Source organism: Chelonia mydas, chromosome 21 (assembly GCF_015237465.2).
Source record: "Chelonia mydas isolate rCheMyd1 chromosome 21, rCheMyd1.pri.v2, whole genome shotgun sequence".
NCBI classification, from domain to species: Eukaryota; Metazoa; Chordata; order Testudines; family Cheloniidae; genus Chelonia; species Chelonia mydas.
In genome coordinates, this window is record NC_051261.2 from 1440402 (window position 1) to 1466321 (window position 25920).

Genomic DNA, 25920 nt, shown 5'->3' on the forward strand with positions numbered 1-25920 from the left:
TGTCTCAAAGCTAGCTGACCCACAAAATAGAAAGATGCCCTCTTCAGAGAACTAGTTTTGATTTGGGTACCTAAAACAAACAACTCTAGAGAGCAAATGCTTCTTGCTGGCCTCTCTGGGGAAGTGAGAACAAGGTATCTTAACGTGGGTTAAATTGCATTGTCTGTCTCTAATGACTATTTAAAAACCAATCTTACTAAATGTTTTTAAATACAACTTTGAAACCAGTTCTGTGTGAAGAGAGAAGACTAGTGCTAGCAATGGTTGAATGCACCTGCCTTGTAAGGCAGTCTGGAAGCCCCTCTCTCTCTCTCTCTCTATATATAATTTTTTTTCACTCCCTAAAAGCAAAGGGGTTAAGTTTGTTCATCTTCCCTCTTTGGTAGAGATGGTTTGTTTTTCTTTGCAGTGTAAGACATGTATCTGAAATGAAATATTTTTGCTCATGTAAAGCCTGAATGTTTCTCATTTTTATTTTTGCTTCCTTTCACCAATTTCTCTTAAACTCTGTCGGGGATGCTGTATTAGATATAACAATGATACTTTAGTTCCTGCAGCTGAATATCCTCCTCTATGAGTTGATTGTTAATAGCTTGCCTTTTTTGTCTTAAGGAAATACTTAAGGGTTCAATCAGTTATCGCTATAGAGTGTAGAGAAATAAGATCGTTCTGCCCATTCTTGCAACACAAACAATATAAAGAGATGAGATTACAATTTTTATCTTACCTGCCTTTTCTTTTAAAATATCAGCACATCAGATGTTAACACAAGTGTTGTAAAACTACCGTCTCCATATCTGATTTGACTGCCTCCTGAAATGTCCAAGACTAACTTTGCTCTTACTTTCTTGAACAAAAGCTTGTTCTGTTTACATAATGTGCTAATTATTGGGCAATTTAAATTTCTTACAGAAAATATATTGTGTTAAGCTTCTATGTGTAACTTAATTAGACTTATCACGTTTTTAAAAGCTAGCAAGACTTGTTTAACGTCTACACTACTTCTGTAATTCTAAATGATTGTCATTCACCAAGTGGGGGAAAAAAAAAACCTACTGGAATGGCTTAACCAACTTTCTTTTGTTCTTGTTTCCACCTTTCTGCTTTTGCGTAGTAAGCTTGTTTGTGTTCTTACTTTCAGCTTCCTGCCCAAGTACTCGAATGGCTGGCTTCCAAAATGTCAAATCAACTGCATTGTGTATCTTAAACTGCCATTTTTTTTTTTTTCATTCAAGTGTCACGAGCATGTTAGAATACCTTGGCCAATTAACTCTTAACTTCAAGAGGCATAATCTCACTCTAGATTTATGTAGATGTTGGAGGGTACATGCTAGGAGGAAGTGTGCTGCTTATTCCATCTGTGCCAATGGGGGGAGAGGAGAGGTCTAAACTATTACCCCACTAATTAATATACAATTTAAAAGCTATAGTTTTTTCCTAGAACATGCATATTTTTTCACTTCTAGTGTGCCTTCCTTTCAAATGGCTTAAGGCTTTACGAACACCAATACCCTTAGCCTCCTCTACTTTACAACTAGGTAAATATTACTGATTTTTCCAAGTAGTGGAAACTTAGATATGTTTTGGGGGTAGTCAAGAATGATGCATTTCAGAAACAAGTGAAGACCTAATCCCTATTAATGCAGAGAATATCTAAAATTGTCTGTCATTCTTATGCTTACTCATTCCTTCCTCTATGACCCACTTTTCCCATGCTAATCATGCAGCTATTCCATAAGACCAATAAACACTGTGATAGTTCTTTATAACTAGTTCTACTCTTTTTTTATTAACCTAACCATCACACTGCTACCAACATTGAAAGGAGAGTAAAGAATGAAATTTGGTCCATTATAAGTCAGTAGCTGATCCAAGGTAGAACCCTAAACTCCCTCTTTACTCAACATGTTACCAGTATGGAGTGAATAACTTCGGTGTTTTAAGAGTAATAAATGTTGCTTAAAGTGCTATACTAAGTGTGAGATTATTAGTACCTTCTGTCCCATTTAAAAGGGTGCCTAAAACTCTAACCCAAGCACCTAGTGGGATGAAGAAACTGCCATCTAGTGATTTTATAATTAACTCAAAGCAGTGAGACCTTGTAGTTGTCAAGGGTGAGGTGGTCACAAATGCTTGCTCAGAAGCAAATGCTTAAGTTAAAAACAAGAGGGACTCCTGGACAGCATGCTCTCATGGTTGGTCGTCATCTTGTTAGTGTGCACAGACAAATGACCCAGTCACTTATCTGCCTCTGAAAAAAGAGGGATGAGGCTGTGTAAAGTGAAAATGAGTAACTTTTTGGGGAGGGGAGGAAAGGTACATAACTAAGAGATCACAAGAAGGCAAGCACAAAGTAACCAACAAGCAAAGTCTCACTGGGAAATAAGCTAGTACTCAAAAGTTGAGACAGGTCTTGTTGCTGGAGTTTGGCTGGGTGCCAATCTAAACATTAAAATTTCCTTTTCCTTTAGCAGACACTGTCTGCATCACTATCATTAAACTGTGTTTGGCCACCCAAACTTCCTATGGCATGTTTAGTGCATAAATAAAACTTGCACAGTGAAGTGACATTTCATATGTTTGACATCACCACTGACCTGTTTAAACTGGGGGCTAGTCGTCAGATTCTGTCCCATGACACTGCTCATGTGCCACAAAAGGATCAGAGACAGGCTGTAAGCTACCTGCTAGGGATTCTCCCATTGTGGGAGGATTCTCCTTTTGACATGACATCACTTCTGCATTTTGACAGTTTTGGGGTTCAACACACAAGTAAGGGACTATCTCACCACCAGGACTGTAATCCTGGTTCTCTATGCTGTGCAGCCTAGGTTCAGAGCCCTGACACCAGCAACATGCTCACAGCAAAATAGCCTTGCCCTTGCTTCCACCAGCCTGGGTTATTCCTTGCTTGGTGACCGCAACAGCTTCCCAGTCCTAAATTTCCCCCAAACCATCTGCCCTGTAGTGTCCAGCCTTCTTGCTGAACACTTACAGAAATTAAGTTTCCTGTTTTCTTAGACAGGACCCACCAGTTTAACAAACACTAGTTTAATCAAAACACTGAATTTTTTTATGGTAAAACAAGCATTTAAAATAAAGGATGGGTTTAAGTGTAAGTAATAGGGTTACAATCAAACAAAAGTAAAAATATATTTCTAAGATTAAAACCTGATTTAACAAACTAGAGTTTCTTGTTCAAAGAAGTTTCTCTCTTCCAGCATGGCTGACCAGACTTTCTGGCCAGGCACTTCGAGCTTTGTGAAAGGTTGTATGTGTGGTGCTGTCTTTGTTTTTGCTTTGTTTTGTTTCTTTTGGTGGAAGATGCCAAAATAGTGTTTCTTTCTGCTTACATCTTCCCAAAGTTCACTGACCCTGCTTCGAGTGGCAGGAAGACTTCCTGGAGGTGCAGTCTCTGTCCCCTGTTGAGATTAAGTGGTCATCTTTCCCTGCTTGTTCCCCTGATGTCTTTGTTTGCCATGTGTATAATTGAGCCTCTCTTTGGTCACACTTTACTTAATTTACATTGAAGACACGTTCCTTAGTCTGGAACAGGCATGGCTTAGGTTGGGGTAGTCAATTTTTTTATCAAGGCCCAAATTTCTTGGTCAAAGTATAGTTAAGATACAGACTCCAGAGAAAATAATAATAAAACCAATAATTAAACTAAAATATTTTGTGGTCTGTTCAAAAGGGTCTGGTGGTCCAGATTTTGTCTGTGGTCCACCTGCTGACTACCCTGGCTTAGGCACTGCTTATCAAATACATATCTATGAAGTCCTTTTTGGGTTTACTATACATACATCACACAAGAATATTAATTATCAGTGAGTTATTATTTTTCCAGTGATATTACATGCACCTTTTGGGTATCATCATGACAAGTGTGCCAGCTGGCATTGGGATGCTCTTAATGGGTCACATTCATCTTCCTCTTTGCAAGCCCCAGTAGAAGGGCTGAGGAAGAATAGCTGCTGGAGAATGCTGCAGTCTGGAAATCCCTAGCTAGTAGATGGTCTCTTGAAAGATATTGTTAGCTGGCACATAAGGTAAGGGTAAGTGGTAACTACTTCATGTTCCATAAGTCTTAAAACAGAAGGCCCACATACAGTAGAAAAACACTTCAAAAAAAATCAGCTGTTTCCTTTGATTTTTTTTTTACAAGAAACTTGTCAAATTTTGAAATAATTCAGCAATATACTTGTTCTTTGAAACTAGTGTGATTAACATTTTGTACATCAGAAATAAAAACGTTTATTTCAAGATTTGGATCTGGAATTATAATTTATGCAGTAACATATAACACTATCTAGGTTTATTTTATTTTTTTCTTCAGATTGGAATAAGTATCAGTCAGATGTTTGTCTTTTGTCAGCTGGAAATTTTCCCTTGCTTTAGTTCAGAGAAAACTACATCCTATGCGTGAAAATCCCTTCCAGATAAAGCCTGTCCCTTTTGGCTTCATCAGTAGAACCTGCAAAATACTGATGAACCTCTGAATGATCTAAAAGGTGAACCTTAAAGGGCCAGATTCTCAGCTGGTATAAATTACTGTACCGCCTACTTCACTATTCTGACTTGACCCCATCTTGGCTAGCCTAGGGACTTCATATTCTTCAAATCATTGTTTTTCTTCAATCTACTGCTAGATTGGTAGTTTGCTAAAGGACTACAGAACAAGAATTTAGTTTCTTCTGCTTTATTCTATTCCCATACTAGCTCTGAACAAGGTGGATTTGATTTAAATCACTAGTCAGGAAGACTCTATTTGATCATGGATTTCTAAATAAATGTACATTCTTGTTTGGTATAACTTAATACATATTTTCCACAACTCAGATGTAGGTTTCATTTTTCAAAGGTGTACACTATACATTTTTAAGTGATTTATTTTGAAAACTTTTTGGATTAGTTTTACAGCTATATCAGAAAATGAATGATTGGCTACTTCATTTACCAAAGTTAACTGAAGCAGATAGTTCACCTCTCAATGATTTCATAAATATCTCCAATTCAACAGGTTAATCATTAATATTTGGATTATTTTCTTGCCATGCTGTATTAGGAGAACCTCACCAGACATTTAAATTTTTATTTAACTAAAACAACATTATGTAGTCTGGATTTTTTTTTCTTCAACAGCTAACATAATATTTTAACAAAACAAGCATATGAATTTTTGAATTTAGTTAAACATTCAAGTTTTTTTAAATCAGGTTTGTTTTTGTTAAAATTGTTAACTAAAATAGTTAAACGAAATAGTTTAAAAAAAATTAAATAGACTGTCAACCAGATCAGCATGAGAAACTTAAAATATTGGCTTCTGCAGCTAACTCAGTCATCTTCACCTTTATTTTCCTGTTCATGATCTGGAAAAGAAAAACAAGCTTTCCTGCTTTTTCAGGTCTCAAGCAATTTCTCAATTTTGAATCAATTAGTCCAAAGGAAGAAAATATTCTTTCTACACTGGTAGAAGAAGCTACTGCTGTTAAAAGTGAGATTATCACCTCAACAGTCTCTGAATCCAAGTGCTTAATTGATTTCCACCGGTTCACTGATGTGACTTTCTTTAAAACGTCAGCAAACATCTATTTCTTGAACAGTTCACCCATAGCTCTGAAGTTTTATTATAGTTGGTATAATGGAGGGATGGTTGCTGGATGTCCATGTCACTGCTAACTCCTCTTCTTCAGTAGTTAAGGTTTGACCCTGCTGTATCGAGTATTGAGAATATTTGCAAGGAAATGAGCTGGAGATGGTGCTTGTCCCATTCATTTTTTAATGCTTATAACTTAACTCTCTCATTGCATATTTCTCTCTTTTAAGATCTCACTCAGTTCCTTCCAAATTTCAACAGCATCAGCAATAAAACAGCTATTTCCCTGCATTTTGTTGAAGGCTACAGAAATAGGCTTCAGGGTACTCTGCAGGTGTTCAACATTTCTCTTAAGCCCAATATTAAGAACTTTGGCTGTGACAGTGCCATCTATTTTTTTCATGATTTTGTTCACAAACTGTCATCAGATTAGGCCAGTTCTTGATCTAGTGCTCAAAACGGTCCACTACTGAGTTCCATCGTACGTCTTGTGGGAGAGTTAGCTTGGTTCCTCCCACTTTTTTGAGCAGCAGCTATAGAGTGGTTGTTATGTTGTCGAAATTGCAAAATACTTCCATTAGCCTTTATTTCTGGAACACTGAAGTCTTTTTGGCTAGGAGGTGCATCAAATGAGAACTGCAACTGTGTGTTATTAGCTTGGGACTCTCTCTCTCTCTTCTAAACTTCTCGTCTTGCATACATCTGTAGCATTGTCTGTGACCAACTGCATACTAGATATTTGAATTTTTTTTCAGTTTGCTATAGCTTTTACTGCTGCTACTTGTAAGTATTCTGCTGTGTGTGCATTTCCTGATGTGTCAATTGTTTCTGTAAGGAAGACATTCCTTCTCTTGTCTCAAGCACATACAACAGGATCATCACCACTCCACCCATCAAGACTCAGGTTAACAATTTTACCCTCTAGACCTTTTGCACGCTGCTAAATTTCTCTTTCAAACACTTTGTCCAACAGTTTACCTGCAACATCTGCTCTGTTGGGTGGACTGTATCCTGGTCTTAATGACTGAACCATGTTAATGAAGTGTGGGTTCTCATCAGATGGAAAGGAGAGTTTGTTGCATAAACAAACGGGGCAATTTTTTTTAATCAATTACCCTTTGTTTTTCGGGGGGGAGCACGCAATCTGCTGGTTTTTATCACAAATTTATCTATGGTGGTTTCTGGATTATGGAGAGTTTTCTTTTTGCTACAGGTGATATACTGTAGTCATGTGACATACATGATGTGACAAACACTATCATTGGTAGATAACTCTGAAACTATAGAAAATGATGGTGATCTTGAAGCTGGATAGGCTTCAGAATCCTGTATGTTGAGGATGGATTCTCCTAAACAAAATTAAGTCAATGCAGTTATTTAATTATTAGTATTACTCGTTGCATTCACTGACACTCAGTACTACTTTAAAGGTGAAATTGTAAAAGGAAGATCTTCCTATTTCAGCTATTTATATTTTATCACAACTGCATCTAAAATGATAGTACCATAGAGTAACTACTATATAATCTTTTTATTTTTATTTTTATTTTTTTTTTTGCTCAAACATGAGAATTCAAGAATAGTCCAGAAGGAAGACAGGCAGTCCTTAAGAAAGAAGTATGAAATTAAAAAATCTTACCAATCTGAAGATCCTGCATGTTCAGACATGTTCCTTTCATCATCTTCAACACAGCATCCTCCTGAGAAGGATCATTTCTTTGTTGCACTGTTTGCATTTTGCACGCATGCCTGTCTTCCCCACAGGTAGAAGAACTTCATTAAAATATTCCCAAACTGGGTCTCTTTTATGGCCTGCTGCCATTAAAGGTTTCCCCTTCTAGTGAGAGAATGGTATTGTAGATCTCAAATCCATGAAGGCCACAGTCAGAAAGACCTCAAGACTTCTGGAATATGCTGGTCAAACAGTTTCACTTTTGTTTCTACTGTCTATCCCTCCCTTCTCACATTTATCTCCAGACTACTTCTCCTTGTCCAGATCTATTCCGCCCCCAACGATCTTCTATTCATTGAACTTTTTGAAACTTTCTACTTCTAGAGAGAGGTAAGGGATTGCCTCTGTGTGTACAAATTTGCAGAGGGACAATAGGGTTGAGGTCTGTTATTTCTCCTCTGTATATTTATTTTAAAACATTTTTGCTGTTAACAAGCATGTTATCTCTGGAGACACAAATCCACAGTTTGAGAACTGCAAAACTAAGCCTCTCTGATGGTATGTTCCAGACTGAGCACTGAGTCCCATTGGGTAGACAGAAAGATTAACCTAAATAATCTATACAGAAGCCCCTGGAACTCCATAAAATTGGGTTCCTGATCCATGAGCTATTGGAACTCATTTACAACACTTTTCTTAAACATTACTTGAATATATTGTCTCATACTATATAATTAGAATTTATAATCCCTATTCTGTGATGAGATCCATTATAGCTCAAAGATATCTTAATTAAGACTCTTTAGATTGCTCTTTGAGGAAAAAACATTTTAGCAAAAAAATCTGATTTAAATTAAAAAAAATCTGCTTTTTTTTATTTAAATCATTGATTTTTATCTACCCTGGCTCTGAAGTTTTTCCTCCTTTAATGACTTCTCAAATTGAGCAAATGGTTCTGAAGGATTCTTTTTAATATACAGAGACTTTCAAAAGCTGAATCAATACTGGAAAAAATTAGCCAATTTCCACTAGAGCTGCAGCTTGATGCCAGTTCGTCAGGAGTGGATATTCAGACCATTGGGGGTGTGTGTGTGTGTGTTAAAATCAGCTTGTTGCGTTATGTGAGATGCAAACAAATGCCTTTCAACTTCTTTATGAGCCATAGACTTGGTTTCTCAGAGGAGAATCTAGGCTTAGAATCATAGACTATCAGGGTTGGAAAGGACCTCAGGAGGTCATCTAGTCCAACCCCCTGCTCAAAGCAGGACCAATCCGCAACTAAATCATCCCAGCCAGGGCTTTGTCAAGCCTGACCTTAAAAATCTCTAGGGAGGGGGTGGAATCTCCTTCCTTAGGTAACCCGTTCCAGTGCGTCACCACCCTCCTCGTGAAAAGTTTTTGCCTAACATCCAACCTAAATCTCCCCCACTGCAACTTGAGACCATTACTCCTTGTTCTGTCATCTGGTACCACTGAACTGTCTAGATCCATCCTCTTTGGAACCCCCTTTCAGGTAGTTGAAAGCAGCTATCAAATCCCCCCTCATTCTTCTCTTCTGCAGACTAAACAATCCTAGTTCCCTCAGCCTCTCCTCATAAGTCATGTGCTCCAGCCCCCTAATTTTGTGTTGCCCTCTGCTGGACTCTTTCCAATTTTTCCACATCCTTCTTGGAGTGTGGGGCCTAAAACTGGACACAGTACTCATGAGGCCTCACCCATATCGAATAGAGGGGAATGATCACGCCCCTTGATTTGCTGACAGTGCCCCTACTTATACAACTCAAAATGCCATTAGCCTTCTTGGCAACAAGGGCACACTGACTCATATCCAACTTTTCGTCCACAGTAGCCCCTAGGTCCTTTTCTGTAGAACTGCTGCCTAGCCATTCAGTCCTTAGGCTGTAGCAGCGCATGGATTCTTCTGTCCTAAGTGCAGGACTCTGCACTTGTCCTTGTTGAACTGCATCAGATGGCCCAATCCTCTAATTTGTCTAGGTCCTCTGTACCATATCCCTACCCTCCAGGGTATCTACCACTCTTCCCAGTTTAGTGTCATCTGCAAACTTGCTGAGGGTGCAGTCCACGGCATCCTCCAGATCATTAATGAAGATATTGAACAAAACCGGCCCCAGGACTGACCCTTGGGGCACTCTGCTTGATACTGGCTGCCAACTAGACATGGAGCCATTGATCACAACCTTTGAGCCCGATCTAGCCAGCTTTCTATGCACCTTATAATCCATTCATCTAACCCGTACTTCTTTAACTTGCTGGCAAGAATACTGTGGGAGACTGTATCAAAAGCTTTGCTAAAGTCAAGGAATAACACATCCACTGCTTCCCCTCATCCACAGAGCCAGTTATCTCGTCATGGAAGGCAATTAGGTTAGTCAGGCATGACTTGTCCTTGGTGAATCCATGCTGACTGTTCCTGATCACTTTCCTCTCCTCTAAGTCCTTCAGAATTGATTCCTTGAGGACCTGCTCCATGATTTTTCCAGGGACTGAGGCTGACTGGCCTGTAGTTTCCCCGGATCCTCCTCCTTCCCTTTTATTAAAGATGGGTACTACATTAGCCTTTTTCCAGTCATCCAGGACCTCCCCTGATTGCCATGAGTTTTCAAAGGTAATGGCCAATGGCTGTGCAATCACATCTGCCAACTCCTTTAGCACCCTCAGATCCAGTGCACCCAGCCCCATGGACTTGTGCTCGTCCAGCTTTTCTAAATAGTCCCGAACCACTTCTCTCTCCACAGAGGGCTGGTCACCTCCTCCCCATGCTGTGCTGCCCAGTGCAGCAGTCTGGGAGCTGACCTTGTTCGTGAAGACAGAGGCAAAAAAAAGCATTGAGTACTGTAGCTTTTTCCACATCCTCTGTCACTAGGTTGCCTCCCTCATTCAGTAAGGGGCCCACACTTTCTTTTCTTTACTTCTTGTTGCTAACATATCTGAAGAAACCCTTCTTGTTACTCTTAACATCTCTTGCTAGCTGCAACTCCAAGTGTGATTTGGCCTTCCTGATTTCACTCCTGCATCCCCAAGCAATATTTTTATACTCCTCCCTGGTCATTTGCCCAATCTTCCACTCCTTATAAGCTTCTTTTTTGTGTTTCAGCAAGGATTTCACTGTTAAGCCAAGCTGGTCGCTTGCCATATTTACTATTCTTTCTACACATTGGGATGGTTTGTCCCTGTAACCTCAATAAGGATTCTTTTAAAATACAGCCAGCTCTCCTGGATTCCTTTTCACCCTCATGTTGTTCTCCCAGGGGATCCTGCCCATCAGTTCCCTGAGGGAGTCCAAGTCTGCTTTTCTGAAATCCAGGGTCCATATTCTGCTGCTCTCCTTTCTTCCTTGTGTCAGGATCCTGAACTTGATCATCTCGTGGTCACTGCCTCCCAGGTTCCCATCCACTTTTGCTTTCCCTACTAATTCTTCCCAGTTTGTGAGCAGCAGGTCAAGAAGAGCTCTGCCCCTAGTTGGTTCCTCCAGCACTTGCACCAGGAAATTGTCCCCTAACCTTTCCAAAAACTTCCTGGATTGTCTGTGCACAGCTGTATTGCTCTCCCAGCAGATATCAGGGTGATTGAAGTCTCCCATGAGAGCAAGGGCCTGTGGATCCAGTAACTTCTGTTAGTTGCTGGAAGAAAGCCTCATCCCCCTGGTCTGGTGGTCTATAGCGGACTCCCAGTACAATATCACCCTTGTTGTTCACAGTTCTAAACTTAATCCAGAGACTCTCAGGTTTTTCTGCAGTTTCATACCGGAGCTCTGAGCAGTCATACTGCTCTCTTACATACAATACCACTCTCCCCTGACCTTTTCTGCCTTGCCTGTGCTTCCTGAACAGTTTATATCCATCCATGACAGTACTTCAGTCACGTGAGTTATCCCACCAAGTCTCTGTTGTTCCAATCACATCATAATTCCTTGCCTGTGCCAGGACTTCCAGTTCTCCCTGCTTGTTTCCCAGGCTTCTTGCGTTTGCGTATAGGCACTTAAGATAACTTGCTGATCCTCCCGCTTTCTCAGTATGAGGCAGGAGTCCTCCACTCTCTTGCTCGTGCTTCTTCCCAGTATCCCACTTACCTCAGGGCTTTGGTCTCCTTCTCCGGGTGAACCTAGTTTTAAAGCCATCCTTACTAGGTTAGCCAGCCTGCTTGCGAAAATGCTCTTCCCTCTCTTCATTCGGTGGAGCCCATCTCTGCCTAGCACTCCTCCTTCTTGGAACGCCTTCCCGTGGTCAAAGAATCCAAAGCCTTCTCTCCGACACCACCTGCGTAGCCATTCCATGATTCCTTCCACATATAAACTAGTATAGTAATTAATTGTACTAGCCAACATCAATGTTCAGCTAATTGTATTAGCAAGTTGCATTGATTCTAAAGCACACCTTGTAGGGTGTTCAAGGTTTGTTCTTTTTGACTTTTAGCCTAGACAATGATTAGAAGTGCAATTCAGTTACCATTAAGAGAATTAAAAATATCTGGCCAAAGAAGTGCAGTTGATAGGATAGGGGAATAACGAGACTCTGTTAAATAGGAATCTTGGAATATCAAGATTCTACTTGGACAAATAAACAAATACTGTTTATTACTAAAAGTTAGTCTGATTCTGCTATCTGTATTTATTATATCCATCTAATCAAGTGCAGTTTCTAAGCTGTTTGCTTTCACTTGGTTGTTGGTTTGTTTTTTTGGTCCATACGGAACACAACCTGAGATAATGAAGAAGCTTCCATGGGAAAACAAAACTTTACAAACCCCTCATGAGGGTGGAGGTGTAAAGGCCCCATTCAGTTATTAAAAGTCCTTAGCAAAACCAGCTCTGACTCCAAAGAAATAAAATTGATGGGACAGTAAGGCACTGGACAACTAGTAAATTATGACTACACCCTCAGTTTCTTCGTGCAGACTGGACTCCAGAGTCTGGATAAATGACATCTCAGTCCAGTCTGTATTCAGCATATGAAATTGGGATAATCAAATTTGATTTTCTTTGGCAGAGGCTTGCCAGAAAGCTTAGTGCTTAGTCTAATAAATGCAGTAATGCAACAAACATTATACCTACTACAAGTGCAAGTTTAAGAAGCAAAGCTAGTATTTTGCTTTCAGAGGGAGATGAAAATTAGAAGAGAAAAGAAAAGAACTGAAAACAGAAATAATTTCTTAGCTCATAAGGTGCCACTTTGATCCTTGCGTGTGCTCTGCTGTGCTTGGATTGTGACTAGTGGGGTGGACAGTAAGGGGGTGGGGATAGGGAAGGGAATTTTAGACTAAATTCCACCCAAGAGTAATCATATATCATGACAAACTCTATAAACTTGTTAGGAACCACCTCTGTAACTCTGACATGAATTGGGATCAACAGAAGAAAACACCAAAGGTCAAAGGCAGAGACATGGACACTGAGTTGGGTGGGGGATGTCTACATGAGCTTGGAATGTCAGGGCATGCTTAGTAACATTAACTCCCTTGAGACTGGCAGGTCTGGATCCTGCTAGCCCTCCCCAATTCAGGAAGCGCTTAAACATTGTATACATGCTTTTCAGAATTGGGGCCTCTGTGCTGATGTGGCCTCCCTGGGATCAGCCACCATGGCAGAAAATCCCAGCTAGGGCAAAGGGCTAATAAAGTCTGGAGAATGATAGAGCTGTAGCCTATTTCCAACCATGGACAAGCTCACAACAGAGCGCCAGTGACAATAGTGGTAGGTGGGGGTTATGTATTGTGAGGCAGCTCCTGCCCCACCCAGTCACCAAAGGGGCCATAACTCATAGAAATGTAGTTTACTTTTGACCAAAATGTGCAGAAAGCTTCTAAATACAAGTTATGATGCAACTATGTACTCAAAATAGTACTACTTTGGGCAGTCTGGGAAAGATTTAGCTCCAGGTGATCTATTTTATGCATTTTCCTGTGCTTTCTTTGCCTTTGGTTAAGGCAAGTCTGTAGTCACGTGAAGTATGAGCTTGTTTGTACCATGTAATGCAACAAAATAATTATTATTAGAAGGGACTGATCTGAGAGAAGTTTTTCTGTCTATTTTTGTGAAGTTATGCAGATAAGGCCTCAACCCTCAACATCAAAAATATATATTTTTGATGTTACCTACTCAGCCAGAAACATAAGTCTAAACCACACATGGTACAACTGTGATTATCTTCTTACTGTAACTGAGTTCAATGACAATACATGTATAACAGTGAGTCTTAGTAGAAAGGCTGTAGAATATGGTATGAATAAATCATGTGAATAAGAAAGTATAAGCATGTGTTCTTCTGGGACCCCGCCTATAATTATGAGCTACTGAACATCTCATGCAACACCCTTTGAGCTATATTTACTCACAGTAATTTGCAGATAGTGGAAACGTTTCTACTCCCCCCTCAGAATCTGTGTCTGATGTGTTCAATAAGAACAGCCTTACTGGGTCAGACTAAATGTCCATCTAGCCTAACATCCTGTCTTCCAACAGTGGCCAATACCAGGTGCCCTAGAGCAGTGCTTCTCAAGCTATCTGATGTGGGGGACCGGCAATTTTTTTTTCCGATGTGCACGCAGACCGGCAGCCAGTGGCTCTGGTCTGCGGACCACCACTTTGAGTAGCTCTGCCCTAGAGGGAATGAACAGAACAGGTAATCATCAAATAATCCATTCCCTGTTGCCCATTCCCAGCTTCTGGCAAACAGAGGCTAGGGACACCATCCCTGCCCATCATGGCTAATAGCCATTGATTGACTTATCCATGAACTTTAGTTATTTTTTTAACCCTGTTATAGTCTTGGCCTTCACCACATGCTCTGGCAAAGAGTGCCACAAACTTGACACTGCACTGTATGAAAAAATATTTCCTTTTGTTTTAAATCTACTGCTTATTAATTTCATTTGGTGAGTCCTAGTTCTTGTGTTAGGAGGAGGAGTCCATAACACTTCCTTATTTACTTTCTCACACCAGTCATGATGTTATAGTCTTCTGTCATATCCCCCTTTAGTCGTTAAGTCCCAGTCTTATTAATTGCTCCTCATATGGAAGCTGTTCCATACCCCTATTAATTTTTGGTGCCTTTTTCTGAATCTTTTCCAATTCCAATATATCTTTGAGATGGGGTAACCATATCTGCATGCAGTATTCAAGATGTAGGCGTTCTATGGATTTATAGAGGCAATATGATATTTTCTGTCTTATTATTTATCCCTTTCTTAATGATTTCCAGCATTCTGTTTGCTTCTTTGACTGCAGCTGCTCATTGAGTGGATGTTTTCAGACTATCCACAATGACTCCAAGATCTTTCTTGAGTGATAGCAGTTAATTTAGACCCCCTCATTTTATATTTATAGCTGGGATTGTTTTCCAATGTGCATTACTTTGCATTTATCAACATTGATACTCTGTTGCTATGCTCATCACCACCCCAGTTGCATGTATCGGCGTACCTGAAGTCTTCCCTGCTGCATTTGCATCTCTTTGTTGCATAGGTACTCTTACAGCTACCCGGCTGGAGCAGGTGCAGGACCATCATGTTAGGAACAAGATGTCCCATGCTATCTATGGCTCATCTGTTGTTGGCAAAGGATGCTTAAAGATACTGAACTGTTGCATGATTCCCTATGAGTGACTGATCATTTGCATGTTTCAGATGCTGGTTGAAAGAGGTCCATGTTGGTAGCAGATTCTCATTTGTTTGGTGGTTCTTAGCAAACAACTTGCAGTGCACATTAGCCAGAGCTACTTGCTTCTTACTACACAGAAAAATAAAGATACCTCTGAGCCCTAGGCTGCATTACTCTGAAAAAAATGCAGTTCAAATGTTGATAGTCATACTGAGCAAGGACTTCTTGATTCACCCATGGCTTGGTTCTTTAACTCTCTGGTTTGGTCAGGTCTTTTCATACCATGAATTCAAAGTAATGGTCCTAATTTATAAAGCCATCAACAAGCAGAGATGGGGCTACCTCCTAGACTATCAGATCATCTTTGATGTGTGACCATGTCTGAGAGTTTCTGTTTCTTGCCTTCAAAACTGCTCACACTGTAGCTAATAGGAGCAGGCTTAAAAATGAGAGCCTGCAGTTAGGTTACTGATACACCATAGCTGATATTTCATTCTGGTTTGTGAGATGGGAAGAAATCACTTTTCTTTTCCCAAAGCTAGTGTGTGGGGGGAAATGAGCAATGTTCACCTAGTGTGTACATGTCGCTTGCCTTCCCTGGATGTGACCAATAGCCAGCTCCAAACCCCAATAATCCAGCAGTGTTAACATTGGCTTTACAAAGTGGGGGGGCTGGGAACAAGCCATGGAACACCAACAGGCATGGAGACACACAGGCTGCCAGTAGTATTTCTCTTTAAAGAAAGCTTTCAAAGTGCTCTAAAATGCAAATACAGAGCCAGATTGGCTTGGAAATTTGTATGCTAGGAGAAGACCTAGAATAGCATCTGAGGTACAGTTTTGTGGTTAGGTGGTGAATTGAGCCTTCCTTTTACCCTGATGTGAGTTGTTCTTCATCTCCTATTAAAGCTGTTTGACTTTAAATAAATAATTAAATATTAATTGGGCCACAAGGAGCATCATTCTACAGTGCAGTGGTTGGGGTACTCAGCTAGGTTGTGGGCCAGTCTGGTTCAATCCCCTTTCTAATGTATTCTATAAGTACATTAGAAGCAAGAGGAAGACCAAGGACAGGGTAGGACTGTTACTCAAGCGGGGGGAAATAACAGAAAATGTGGAAATGGCAGAGGTGCTTAATGACTTTTGTTTCAGTTTTCAGCAAGAAGGTTGGTGGTGATAGGACATCTAACATAGTGAATGCCAGTGAAAATGAGGTAGGATCACAGGCTAAAATAGGAAAAGAACAATTTAAAAGTTACTTAGACTTCCAGTCCTGTGATTCTGTTTGATGAGAAGGGATTTGAGCAGTGATCGCCTACCTCAAGTGATCACCTACCTCTAACTACTGGGCTATAAGTTATTCTAATGTGGGGCTGCCTTGGTCTTGCCTCTGGAAGCCGTTCCACTTTTAATTAACTAGTAACAGCCAAAGCAGAAGTCAAGTGTAAGAAGCCCTCCATGATAGCGGGGTTTGGGTACTTACCTTGGCTGTTGGAGGCTGTGGGTCAGTTCCTCCTGTTCTGGGGTAGGGAGTTGAGCGATCTGTTTCTCTTGAAATGGTTTTAATTAACTATTAACTGGGCCAAGCTTAGTCTGAGAAGCCCTGTATGGTACAGGGGTTAGAGTACGCTACTGGGGTGTGGGAGATCCTGGTTCAGTTCCTCCCGCTGCCTTGTGAGAAGTACCCTTTTCTCTTGAAGCTGTTCCACTTTAATTAAACTATGAATTGGGCCAAAGGACATCTCCTAAAAGAGCTGCCTTCTGTGGTGTAGTGGTTGGGGCTCTTGCATGGGATGTTAGAGACCCTGGTTCAATCCTTGTTGTGGGCAAGGGGTTTACAACACATATCAGGTGCCTCTGGGGCTTTTTTATTTAAATATTCCTTGAGCTACATTAAAAAAGCAAATCACTCTTTTATCCCCCACGGCTAGGCTACCTACCCGGGCGGTGGGAGACCCCGGGTCCAACCCCTCCTCTGCAAGGGGTTGGACCAAGGCTCTCCCACCTCCCAGGGACCCTCCCGCCTCCCGGCCCCACCCCCTACACCTCCCAGCCCCACCCCCCACACCTCCCAGCCCCACCCCCCACCTGGCCCCCCAGCCACCACCCCTCCCTCCCCCCACCACACCTATGAAGTGAGCGATCTCCGTTCAAACCCCCTTCTGTTTCCAGAAAGACAAGGGCCTCCTGCGAACGCAAGGGGACCTAAACAGGAACCTCCCACTTCCCTCCTGGGAGGCAGGACAGCCTTCTCCAAATCCTTTTGAAACAGCTAGAGGAAGGATTTGAACCAGCATCTCCCACTGCCAAGGCAAGCAACCAAACCACTGGACTATAGAGTGACCCTAGCTCAGGGAGTGGCCTGATTCCTAGTTAATTAAAGTAGACCAGCTTCAAGAGGCAAGAGCTGAAATCCCTTCTCCTCAGAAAGGAGGAGTGGGATTTGAACCAGGTTCTCCAACATCCTAGGTGGGGCCCAAACCACCAGGCTATTCAGGGCTTCATAGGGGGGAAGTTTTGATTTGACCATTTAATAGTTTATTAAAGTGGACAAGCGTCAAGAAGAGAGGCAATCTCTGCTCAACCGAGAGCAGGGAATTGAACCAGCATCTCCAGCACCCCAGGCTCGTACCTGAACCATCAGGTTATACAGCAAGTGTTATGAATAAGGCTTGTTTTGGCCCAATTAATAGTTAAATAAAGGGGACAAGTGTCAAGAGGAGAGGCAGTTTTTACTTACCTCTTTCCTCAATCCAAGGTGAGGAACTGAACCAGCATCTCCAGCACCCCAGGCTAGTACTTGAACCACCAGGCTATGCAGGAACTGTTGTGAAAGGGACTTGCTTTGGCCCAATTAATAGTTAATTAAAGTGAACCAGAGTCAAGAGAAAAGCAGCCTGCTTCTTGAATCCTTTCTTCTCATCAAGCATAGAGAAGGAATTAAGCTGCCGCCACCACCACCAATCCAGACAGGCACGCTGACCAGCAGGCTACATAGCATTGCTTACAGAACAACTTTGATGTGGACCATTTAATAGTTCATTAAACTATTACACAGCTTCAAGAGAAAAGGCAACGCAGTGTCTGCTCAACTCCCTTTTCAGGGTAAGGGAGCAGGGAGAGGGACTGAACCCACTCCTTCAGCACACGAGGCCAGTACCCACACCACCAGGCTAAGCACAGGGTAGTGTAGATGAGACTTGCTTTGCTTCAATTAATAGTCAATTAAAGTGGAACAGCATGAGATGGAAAAGAGCTCAGAGCTCAAATCCCTTCTCCTCAGCAAGCAAGAGGGGAATTAACCCAACATCTGTAGCACCCCATGTGAGTACACTAATCATGGGGTTGTAAGAAGGCTTCTTACAGAGCAACACTGCTTTGACCTAAGTAGGAGTTAATTAAAGTGGAACAGCTTCAAGAGTAAAGAAGCTTGCTGTGCACATTCCTTCCCCACAGCAAGAGGATAGGGTTGCCAACCCTTCAGGATTGGCCTGTAGTCTCCAGGAATTAAAGATCAACCTTTAATTAAAGATTATGTCATGTGATTAAATCTCCAGGAATACGTCCACCCAAAAATTGGTAACCCTAGAACCAGAATCAGTACCACTACCCTTCTAGCCAAATATTTGCCCCACCAAGCTACACGGGGCTTTTTAAAAATGAGTTTTGTTTTGGCCCAATTAATTATTAATTAAAGTGGAACAGCTTCAAGACAAAAGACACTTACGGTGCAAATCCCTTCGCCTCAGAAAGGGATTGACCAGCACTACCACCATCCCAAGGAAGTACCCTAACCCCAGGGCATGCCGAAATGAGCCTTGTTTTGGCCTAATTCATAGTTCAGTAAAGTGGAACAGCTTCAAGAGAAAAGACTGAGGGAGCCCCACAGCAGAATAATTGATACCCCAGCAGTTAGGCCATTCACTGGGGAGGTAGGCGATCACTGCTCAACCCTCTTTTCATCAAGCAGAAGGGGGATTGACTCATACTCTCCCATAGTCTGGGAGAATCCCCAGACCAGTGGACTACAGGCTGAGTTTTACAGCTTCTGTGCCCAATTAATATTTAATTGAAGTGTAACAGTGTCAATAAGAGCAGTTCACACCAGACTACCTTTTAGCTCAGCAGTTAAGGCACTCACTTGCGAAATGCCAGACCCCCTTTTACATACTTTCTGTTCATGAAGCAGATGGGGAAGTGACCCAGGGTCTCCCACATCCCAGCTGAGGACCCAAATAAGTGGGATAAGGGGTAGACAGCAGGTTTCTGCCTCCCTCCCCCACCCACTGGTTTTGTATGGCTTTGGGCAGGAACTTGACAATCTCACAAGACAGGGGTTAGGCACCTAAGTCACCTGACTCCAGGAGATGGGTTCCTGGCTGTGGATTGCATGCAGAGATAGGGATCAAGCTCTGTGAAAGGCTGGGCTTAATGCCCCCTCCCTCCCTTGGTAGCCTCTCCCAGTGGCTAGCCTAGGTGGCTCCCTGCCTAGCATGCTGGCTTTTGTGGTTCCCATTCTTAGGTGCCTGTCTCTCCCCATTCATTGAAGAGGGAGCCTAAGCACCTACCTCAGACTTAGGGGATCCCATTGTTCTTCCAATGAGTGAGGGGTGGCCACACCTAAGTCCCTTTGTGCTGCGCCAGAGGGGAACTGAGATTAGGTCTGGGCTCATATTACAGCCAAACATCAGTAAAACCGTACAGGAGCTGGGAATGGGCATGACTCAGGTGTATAGCCCTGAGACCAAAGAAGAGGGGTTGTTCAGTTCACACCAGACACATCACTAAATCCCCGAGAGCTGAGAGTGGGCATGCTTTGTTACTGCCACGAGCACTGAGATCAGGGTGGGCAGTGCAGGCTAGACACCATCAGGACAGCCCACAGCCTCACCCCCAAAACCCCGGGTGGAGAATTGAGAACAAACAGTCTCAATGTATGCCCCAGACACAGAGCCCTGAGACTGGGTGTTGGGGTGTCTAATTGGGTGTGTGAGAGGCTCTGTGGAGCTCCCTTTCCTCTGCACACCTGTGTGTGTGTGTGGAGAGAGAGAGAGAGAGAGCATGAGAAGATCTCTAAACTCCTTTTCCACCCACTTCTGTGGGTGCTCAGCTGCTGTGTTCAGCCATCTTTTCCCCATGCCACTTAAACCTGAAGTGGAGTCACATATACTGACAGCATGAATGTTTGGCAGTATAAGGCACATGTCCAGTTCCTGCTTCACAGCCACTCTATGAGTGGGAATGCATCTCTTCTTTTGGCCAACACCAGTTTTGAAATCAAATTCATCTACCCCAAGAATAGAGCAATATTTTGGGCACATCAGTGCAACCTCTTGAGTCCATGCTCCCCCATTAGCATCCTGTTTACTTTGAGTGTTTGCGTTGCATGAGCAAAATGCAAGAACATGAGTGAATCTCCTTTCTCATTATCTGCTTTTAATTCTGGTATTGCAGAATGGGGCTTTTTAAATGACATTACATTTTAGTCATGTACTATCGTGGAGAAAGAAAACAAAGCTGATGTCTTACTAGCAATGTAGAGAATACTGCTCTTAAATCCTCTAAACTTAATTTAACGCTTTATTGATAAATGCAAAGATGTATTCTGGTTTATGCACATACAGTTGAAGGCAGAAACTAACCCAGTGTCAAAGCAATTATTTATGTTTGTGATGAATTTTTAGTGATAGAAAATATGACGACATTTTTATGAAACACAGCATTCTTTGTGCTGGCTTCAGTGGCTTTTTGTATCTGTTGGTGCTGTTCAGCTAAGAAAACAACATAATGTTTATCGGTATGCTGCCTAGCACTATGTTTTCTGGAGTCAAATTCTTTTTTTCCCCTTGCCCCTGGAGGTGCTCATGCTCCGGTGTGTATTGACATTGAACAGCTTCTTCATGTATTCTAAAGATACTAACTGCTCTCAAGTATGTAAAGGAGTCCTGGATTTGAATGTAAACTACATTGCAGTCTGAAACACTGATTTAATAAACTTCAGTTTCCTGGCATGGAACAACGTGTCTCATTTTGTCTTTTCTCTTTCTGACCACTCTTAGGTCAATAGAACATACTGCTGCGGAACCTACAGAGCAGGTCCGATGCGGCAGATAAGTCTTGTTGGAGCAGTAGATGAAGAAGTTGGTGACTACTTCCCAGAATTTCTTGATATGTTGGAGGAATCTCCATTTCTGAGAGTGAGCATTATACTGTTGTAGTAATTTTATTTTGTTTAAATTGTTTATTATCAAACATAAATGTCTTAACACTTCTAACTTACAACTTCAAGTTGCTAAATAATGAGAGAATTTAGGTACAGCTTCTCCATTCAGATGGTGATGAACTTTCAAACTACCTTACTGAGGATGCTGTTAAAATCTATTCTCTGTTCAAAGAAGTAGATACTGAAAGGAGATTAATTTAGAGGCTACAGCAATCAGTCATTTAACTGGAGAAATTATTGGGCTCTTGTTGCATGTCTGTTTCACAATGGCCTACTCTCTAAAAGTTGAATAAGTTAACTATATCATTGGTGGAATATAACATTTCATCTATAACAATAAGGTTTGGTTTCTGTATAGTTCTCTTGGTAATGAACTTGAGCCAGGGCTTATTAAAATTTTAACTGTTGTCCATTTGACATAGCTTTTTGTGTTTTTAGATGACTTTGCCCTGGGGCACTCTTTCTAGCCTCCAGCTTCAGTGCAGGTCACAAAGTGATGATGGCCCCATAATGTGGGTGAGACCAGGAGAACAGATGATCCCAACAGCAGATATGCCAAAATCACCATTCAAACGGCGCCGGTAACATTATTTTCCTTTAATAGAAAAGCAGATCACAGCTAGATAAAGTACTAGCTATTCTAAGGTCTTAATGTTGGTCCTCATTGTGTGTGAAATTAGTCTTTCAAAAGGTAAACTTCATGGCTTTCTTAAATTTCCCATGTGACTTCATTCCTTTTGCTGTAGAACCAAGCAGTCCAAACTAACATGTTGCCTGTGTTCCATATAAGTGCAGTTGAGTTCAAGGTTTCCTCGACATTGACAGCTCTATATATTGCCTGTTTGACAGATCTCTTGGGTTCCTGAACATAGGAACAGCCAGAGTGGGTCAGACCAGTGGTCCATCTAGCCCAGTATTCTGTTTTCCAACAGTGGTCAGTGCCAGGTGCTTCAGAGGGAACAAACAGAACAGGCAATCATTAAGTGATCCATCCCCTGTTGTCTACTTCCTACTTCTGTCTGTGAAAAAGCTAATATTTGGTGTACTTCTCCAACGCAGTGCAGAAGTCCCTACACTGCATTAAAGGCTGGGCCTAATGCTAGTTATTTAAGCAGTCTTGGTATTGGTTGCCTTCTCAAGAAATACTGTACTCCAGAGGAATATTCTCTTAACTACTTAAATCTCCTCAGCTGCTCTCATTGAAATGTTGCATGGGTAAGGTCCTTTCTCTGGATTTGCATTCCACTATATCTAAAACACAAAACTAAATCCATTATTCTAATAATTTTTTTTTAAAAGGTTACTATTTGAGGGACCATATCACTATGACTCGTGACTTCCCTTCACTGTGTTACAGAAGCAAATGACAAACATCTTCAGTGCTGTGCTGAAGCCAGCAAGTACAAAATTATGCCATTATTTTTGTAACTGGGTGGGGGAAACAAAGGGTATAATTTTTTTGCCAAAGAGAATTTGTAAGAAATATTCTTGTCCTCTTAAAAAAAATAAAAATAAAAAAGCTTTGATTGTGAGTCTTTAAAATTGCTCTTGCCAATGACAGTTTTTTGTCTAACACTTTGATTAACTACACAGCAGTAGTTAAATTGACAAAGTCGTCCATCCTCTAGAGTCCAAGAAAACTCCAAATGGACAATCTAACTCTGCAGTTATAAATGAATTGTTAGTAGTGTTAATTTTGTTTAAATTGCTTTTTATTTTAATCTCTAAAATTGTAATTTTTCAAGTTCTGAGTAAAACCATTAACATCTACCTCTCACCAGCTGCTTGAAATCCAAGAGGCAAATTTCCCTTCAATTTTCCTGTGGAGTGGTTTGTGCAACCAATCTTGGGGAGAGAAATAATTGGAATGTTTTCATCACAGCTTTAAGCAGAAAACCCAATATGTTCTCTCTAGATAACTTAATATTTTTAAGCATCTGTATTTTAAATTGAATTTTTAAGTGTGGCACAATTCTTGTCGTTCAAAGGATAATAAAACATCACAATGTGACTGTTCAGAGGTTGACTAAAGAGTTCACATTTTTCCAGATATATAGTATACCTAATGTCCTTTTTAATTGTTGTCTTTTCCTCAATCTGGATTAAATCTATCTGGACTAATTAGGGCTATAGATTTGTAACAGCAGGACATAAGTCACGTATAGCATGATTTTCCCATTTGTTGTTTTTTTTTTTTTTTTAATGTCTGTGATTCACTCCATACCAGCAGCTCATGTCCTGCCGGGCTGGTCATGGCTCCCAGCTCCAGGCGTTGCAATTGGCTGCACAGGGTCCAAGAACTGTTCAGGTTTGTCCCAGCCGTCCCTCCACCATGGTGGGGATAGGAGGTGGGTTAAACCTTTGTGGCACTGCGACCCGGCATACCAACTCGCAATGCCCAGAGCAGGGAGCCAGGCTCAGCCCCACCTGGCACAGGAGCCACCAAAGCACAGGCATGAGGTGAGTGTAAGGCAGGCTCCTTCTCAATCCTGGGGCCCAGCCCTCAGATATACGGGAGTTGCTGCTGCCTGGGATGAGTGCAGGGTGGCTCACTCTCCAGTCCCATGCCCCCCACCCCAATCCTCCCCTCTGCACCAGGCGGGTGGCTGGGATGGGGGCTGCAGTTCTTGGTTGGAGGGTGCTGCTGGAGGTGGTTGATGCCCCTTCATTTATCAGGGTATCTTATCAAAAATCTCAGAGCCATCATAAAATCCATGACTCTTCCTAAATTTACCATGAGTAAATCTGTGACTTTTTGATTTAAAAAAATGCCATGACAAATCTGCAGCATTAACTATACTTAAATCTTTGAATACCAATTTGATACGTAATACATATAGCAAAAGCAAAGAGAGCATTTTTGGTCATGGATTTGGAATGCTACAGGACACTAGCAGTATTTCTTCAAAATTACCTTAATACATATACAGATAGGAAAGCTGTACCATTCATCTCATCTCTGAGTAGTCTGGAACATCCTTTTCCCTCCTCTCTTCACCCCACTGTATAGATCAATGAACGAAATAAAAAACCTCCAATACCTACCTCGGACCAGTGAGCCCCGTGAAGTTCTCTTTGAAGACCGAACAAGAGCCCATGCTGATCATGTAGGTCAGGGGTTTGATTGGCAGAGTACAGCTGCTGTAGGAGTGCTGAAAGCTGTACAGTTTGGTGAATGGTAAGTGTGACTGAACTTTGTAACCACTCCAGTTGTATTTGAGACTGACTTCCCTTTATAAAAGGGAGAAAATGTGAAGTATCGGTTGAATAGCAGCCTAGTTATATAAATTGTTTAAAACCAAATGACTTGTGACTATTCAAATGCTGTGTAAAGTCTGTAAAACATAATCTAGTAAATACATAACTCTGGCAACTTTTACTCCTACTTCCTTCTCCCTCCTGAGTCCAGCGCAAAAACTGTGTTAACATGGAGTATTTTGCAGATAACTTGCATGATATGCAGTGTAGGCCACTGTATCTGGTGCATCCTGCATGTCTTTTCCTTCATCTCCTAATTGATTATAAGTTCAATTACATAAACAGAATATTGTCAGGTCAATTGTTCATTTGTGATGGTACCGACAATATTTTTCTACCTCCTGGATCCAGGGCATTGCTGGTAACTAAGTCCTGGGAAGAAATCACAGGCTTTGAGTTGGGAATGTTGTCTGTAGCAATTACAGTAGAAATTGGACAGCAGGAACAGTGTCATCAGCAACAATATTGTCCAAGGTTAAGATAAATAAGCAGTGCCAATGTTTCCCTTGCCCTATGTTTCAAATCCATTGAACAAGCAATATCTACTTATATGGTCCCCATCACCATAGTATCTGAGTGTCCTACAAATTTTTCTTTCCAGTATTCCTTTAAAATATAGATATTAGGCCAATTATAAAATAGGAGAATTGAGGCAGAGTGACTTTTCAAAAGTCACACAGTTTGGAATTGAACCTAGCCCTCTGGAGCTGTAGTGCAGTCTCTTTTACTATGTAAAGTTCAAGTCAAAGAAAATGAAGCAATTCAGGAAATGAGGTCGGATCTGTGGAGTCTAAAGAATATGCATATACTAACATTATTGTACTAGTTGTGATGCTGAGAGACTTATTACCCAGTAGAAAACTATATAATAGGTATTTTCTTTATGGTAACTCTTGCTTTCCAGAGCTGTAACCACAAATTCTTTAAAACTCAGTCTTGACAATCTTCATCTCTAGGAGTGTCCAACCTCGAATAACCAAAGATGTGGTTTGTTTCCATGCTGAAGACTTCACTGATGTGGTACAGAGACTTCAGTTAGACTTGCATGAACCTCCAGTGTCACAGGTACTGTGTTCCTTATTTGCAACTTATTTCCAGCATTTTGGAAATAGCTTCAAAAGTAGCATATTTATTTCAAACATCTGACTAACACTAATTTTTTAAAAATTCATAAAGGTAGAAATAGTGGTTCTAGGCTTGTGACTAGAGCTGTTTATCTCCAGTTCTTGTTTTAGTGGTGGTAGGCTCACCACATGAGAGTCATGGGTTTTGATCCTAGCATGACCAAGTGTCACAAAGCTCCTTCCTTCACGAGACAAGGAACCAAGAAGTCTTGAGTATGGGTTACAGGAATTTCACATAATTTGGGTTTCCATTCCCCCAACTTGCTTCAGACTCCTTCTGACATAAACAAAGTTTTGGTCTCCTAGTGCCAGACCAACCACACCCAGCTCTGTCTGGTAATGCCAGGTCAAAAGCTTCTTACTGAAGCTCTAATTCTTGTTTTAAGACCTGCCTGTGGCCCCATAATGCTGTGGCAATGGCTCATTATTTGT

The 25920-nt window shown here is 41.4% G+C and overlaps 1 protein-coding gene across 1 annotated transcript in view; it reads left to right on the top strand.

Annotated features, from left to right (window-relative positions):
• RSBN1 (round spermatid basic protein 1) overlaps positions 1–25920 on the top strand; it is a 49824-nt gene that overhangs the window by 18250 nt on the left and 5654 nt on the right. The window contains exons 3-6 of the mRNA XM_037884854.2: positions 20943–21080; positions 21545–21687; positions 24117–24284; positions 25321–25429. Of these exons, the coding sequence (XP_037740782.1) occupies positions 20943–21080; positions 21545–21687; positions 24117–24284; positions 25321–25429 (558 nt within the window). The remainder of the gene's footprint in view (positions 1–20942; positions 21081–21544; positions 21688–24116; positions 24285–25320; positions 25430–25920) is intronic.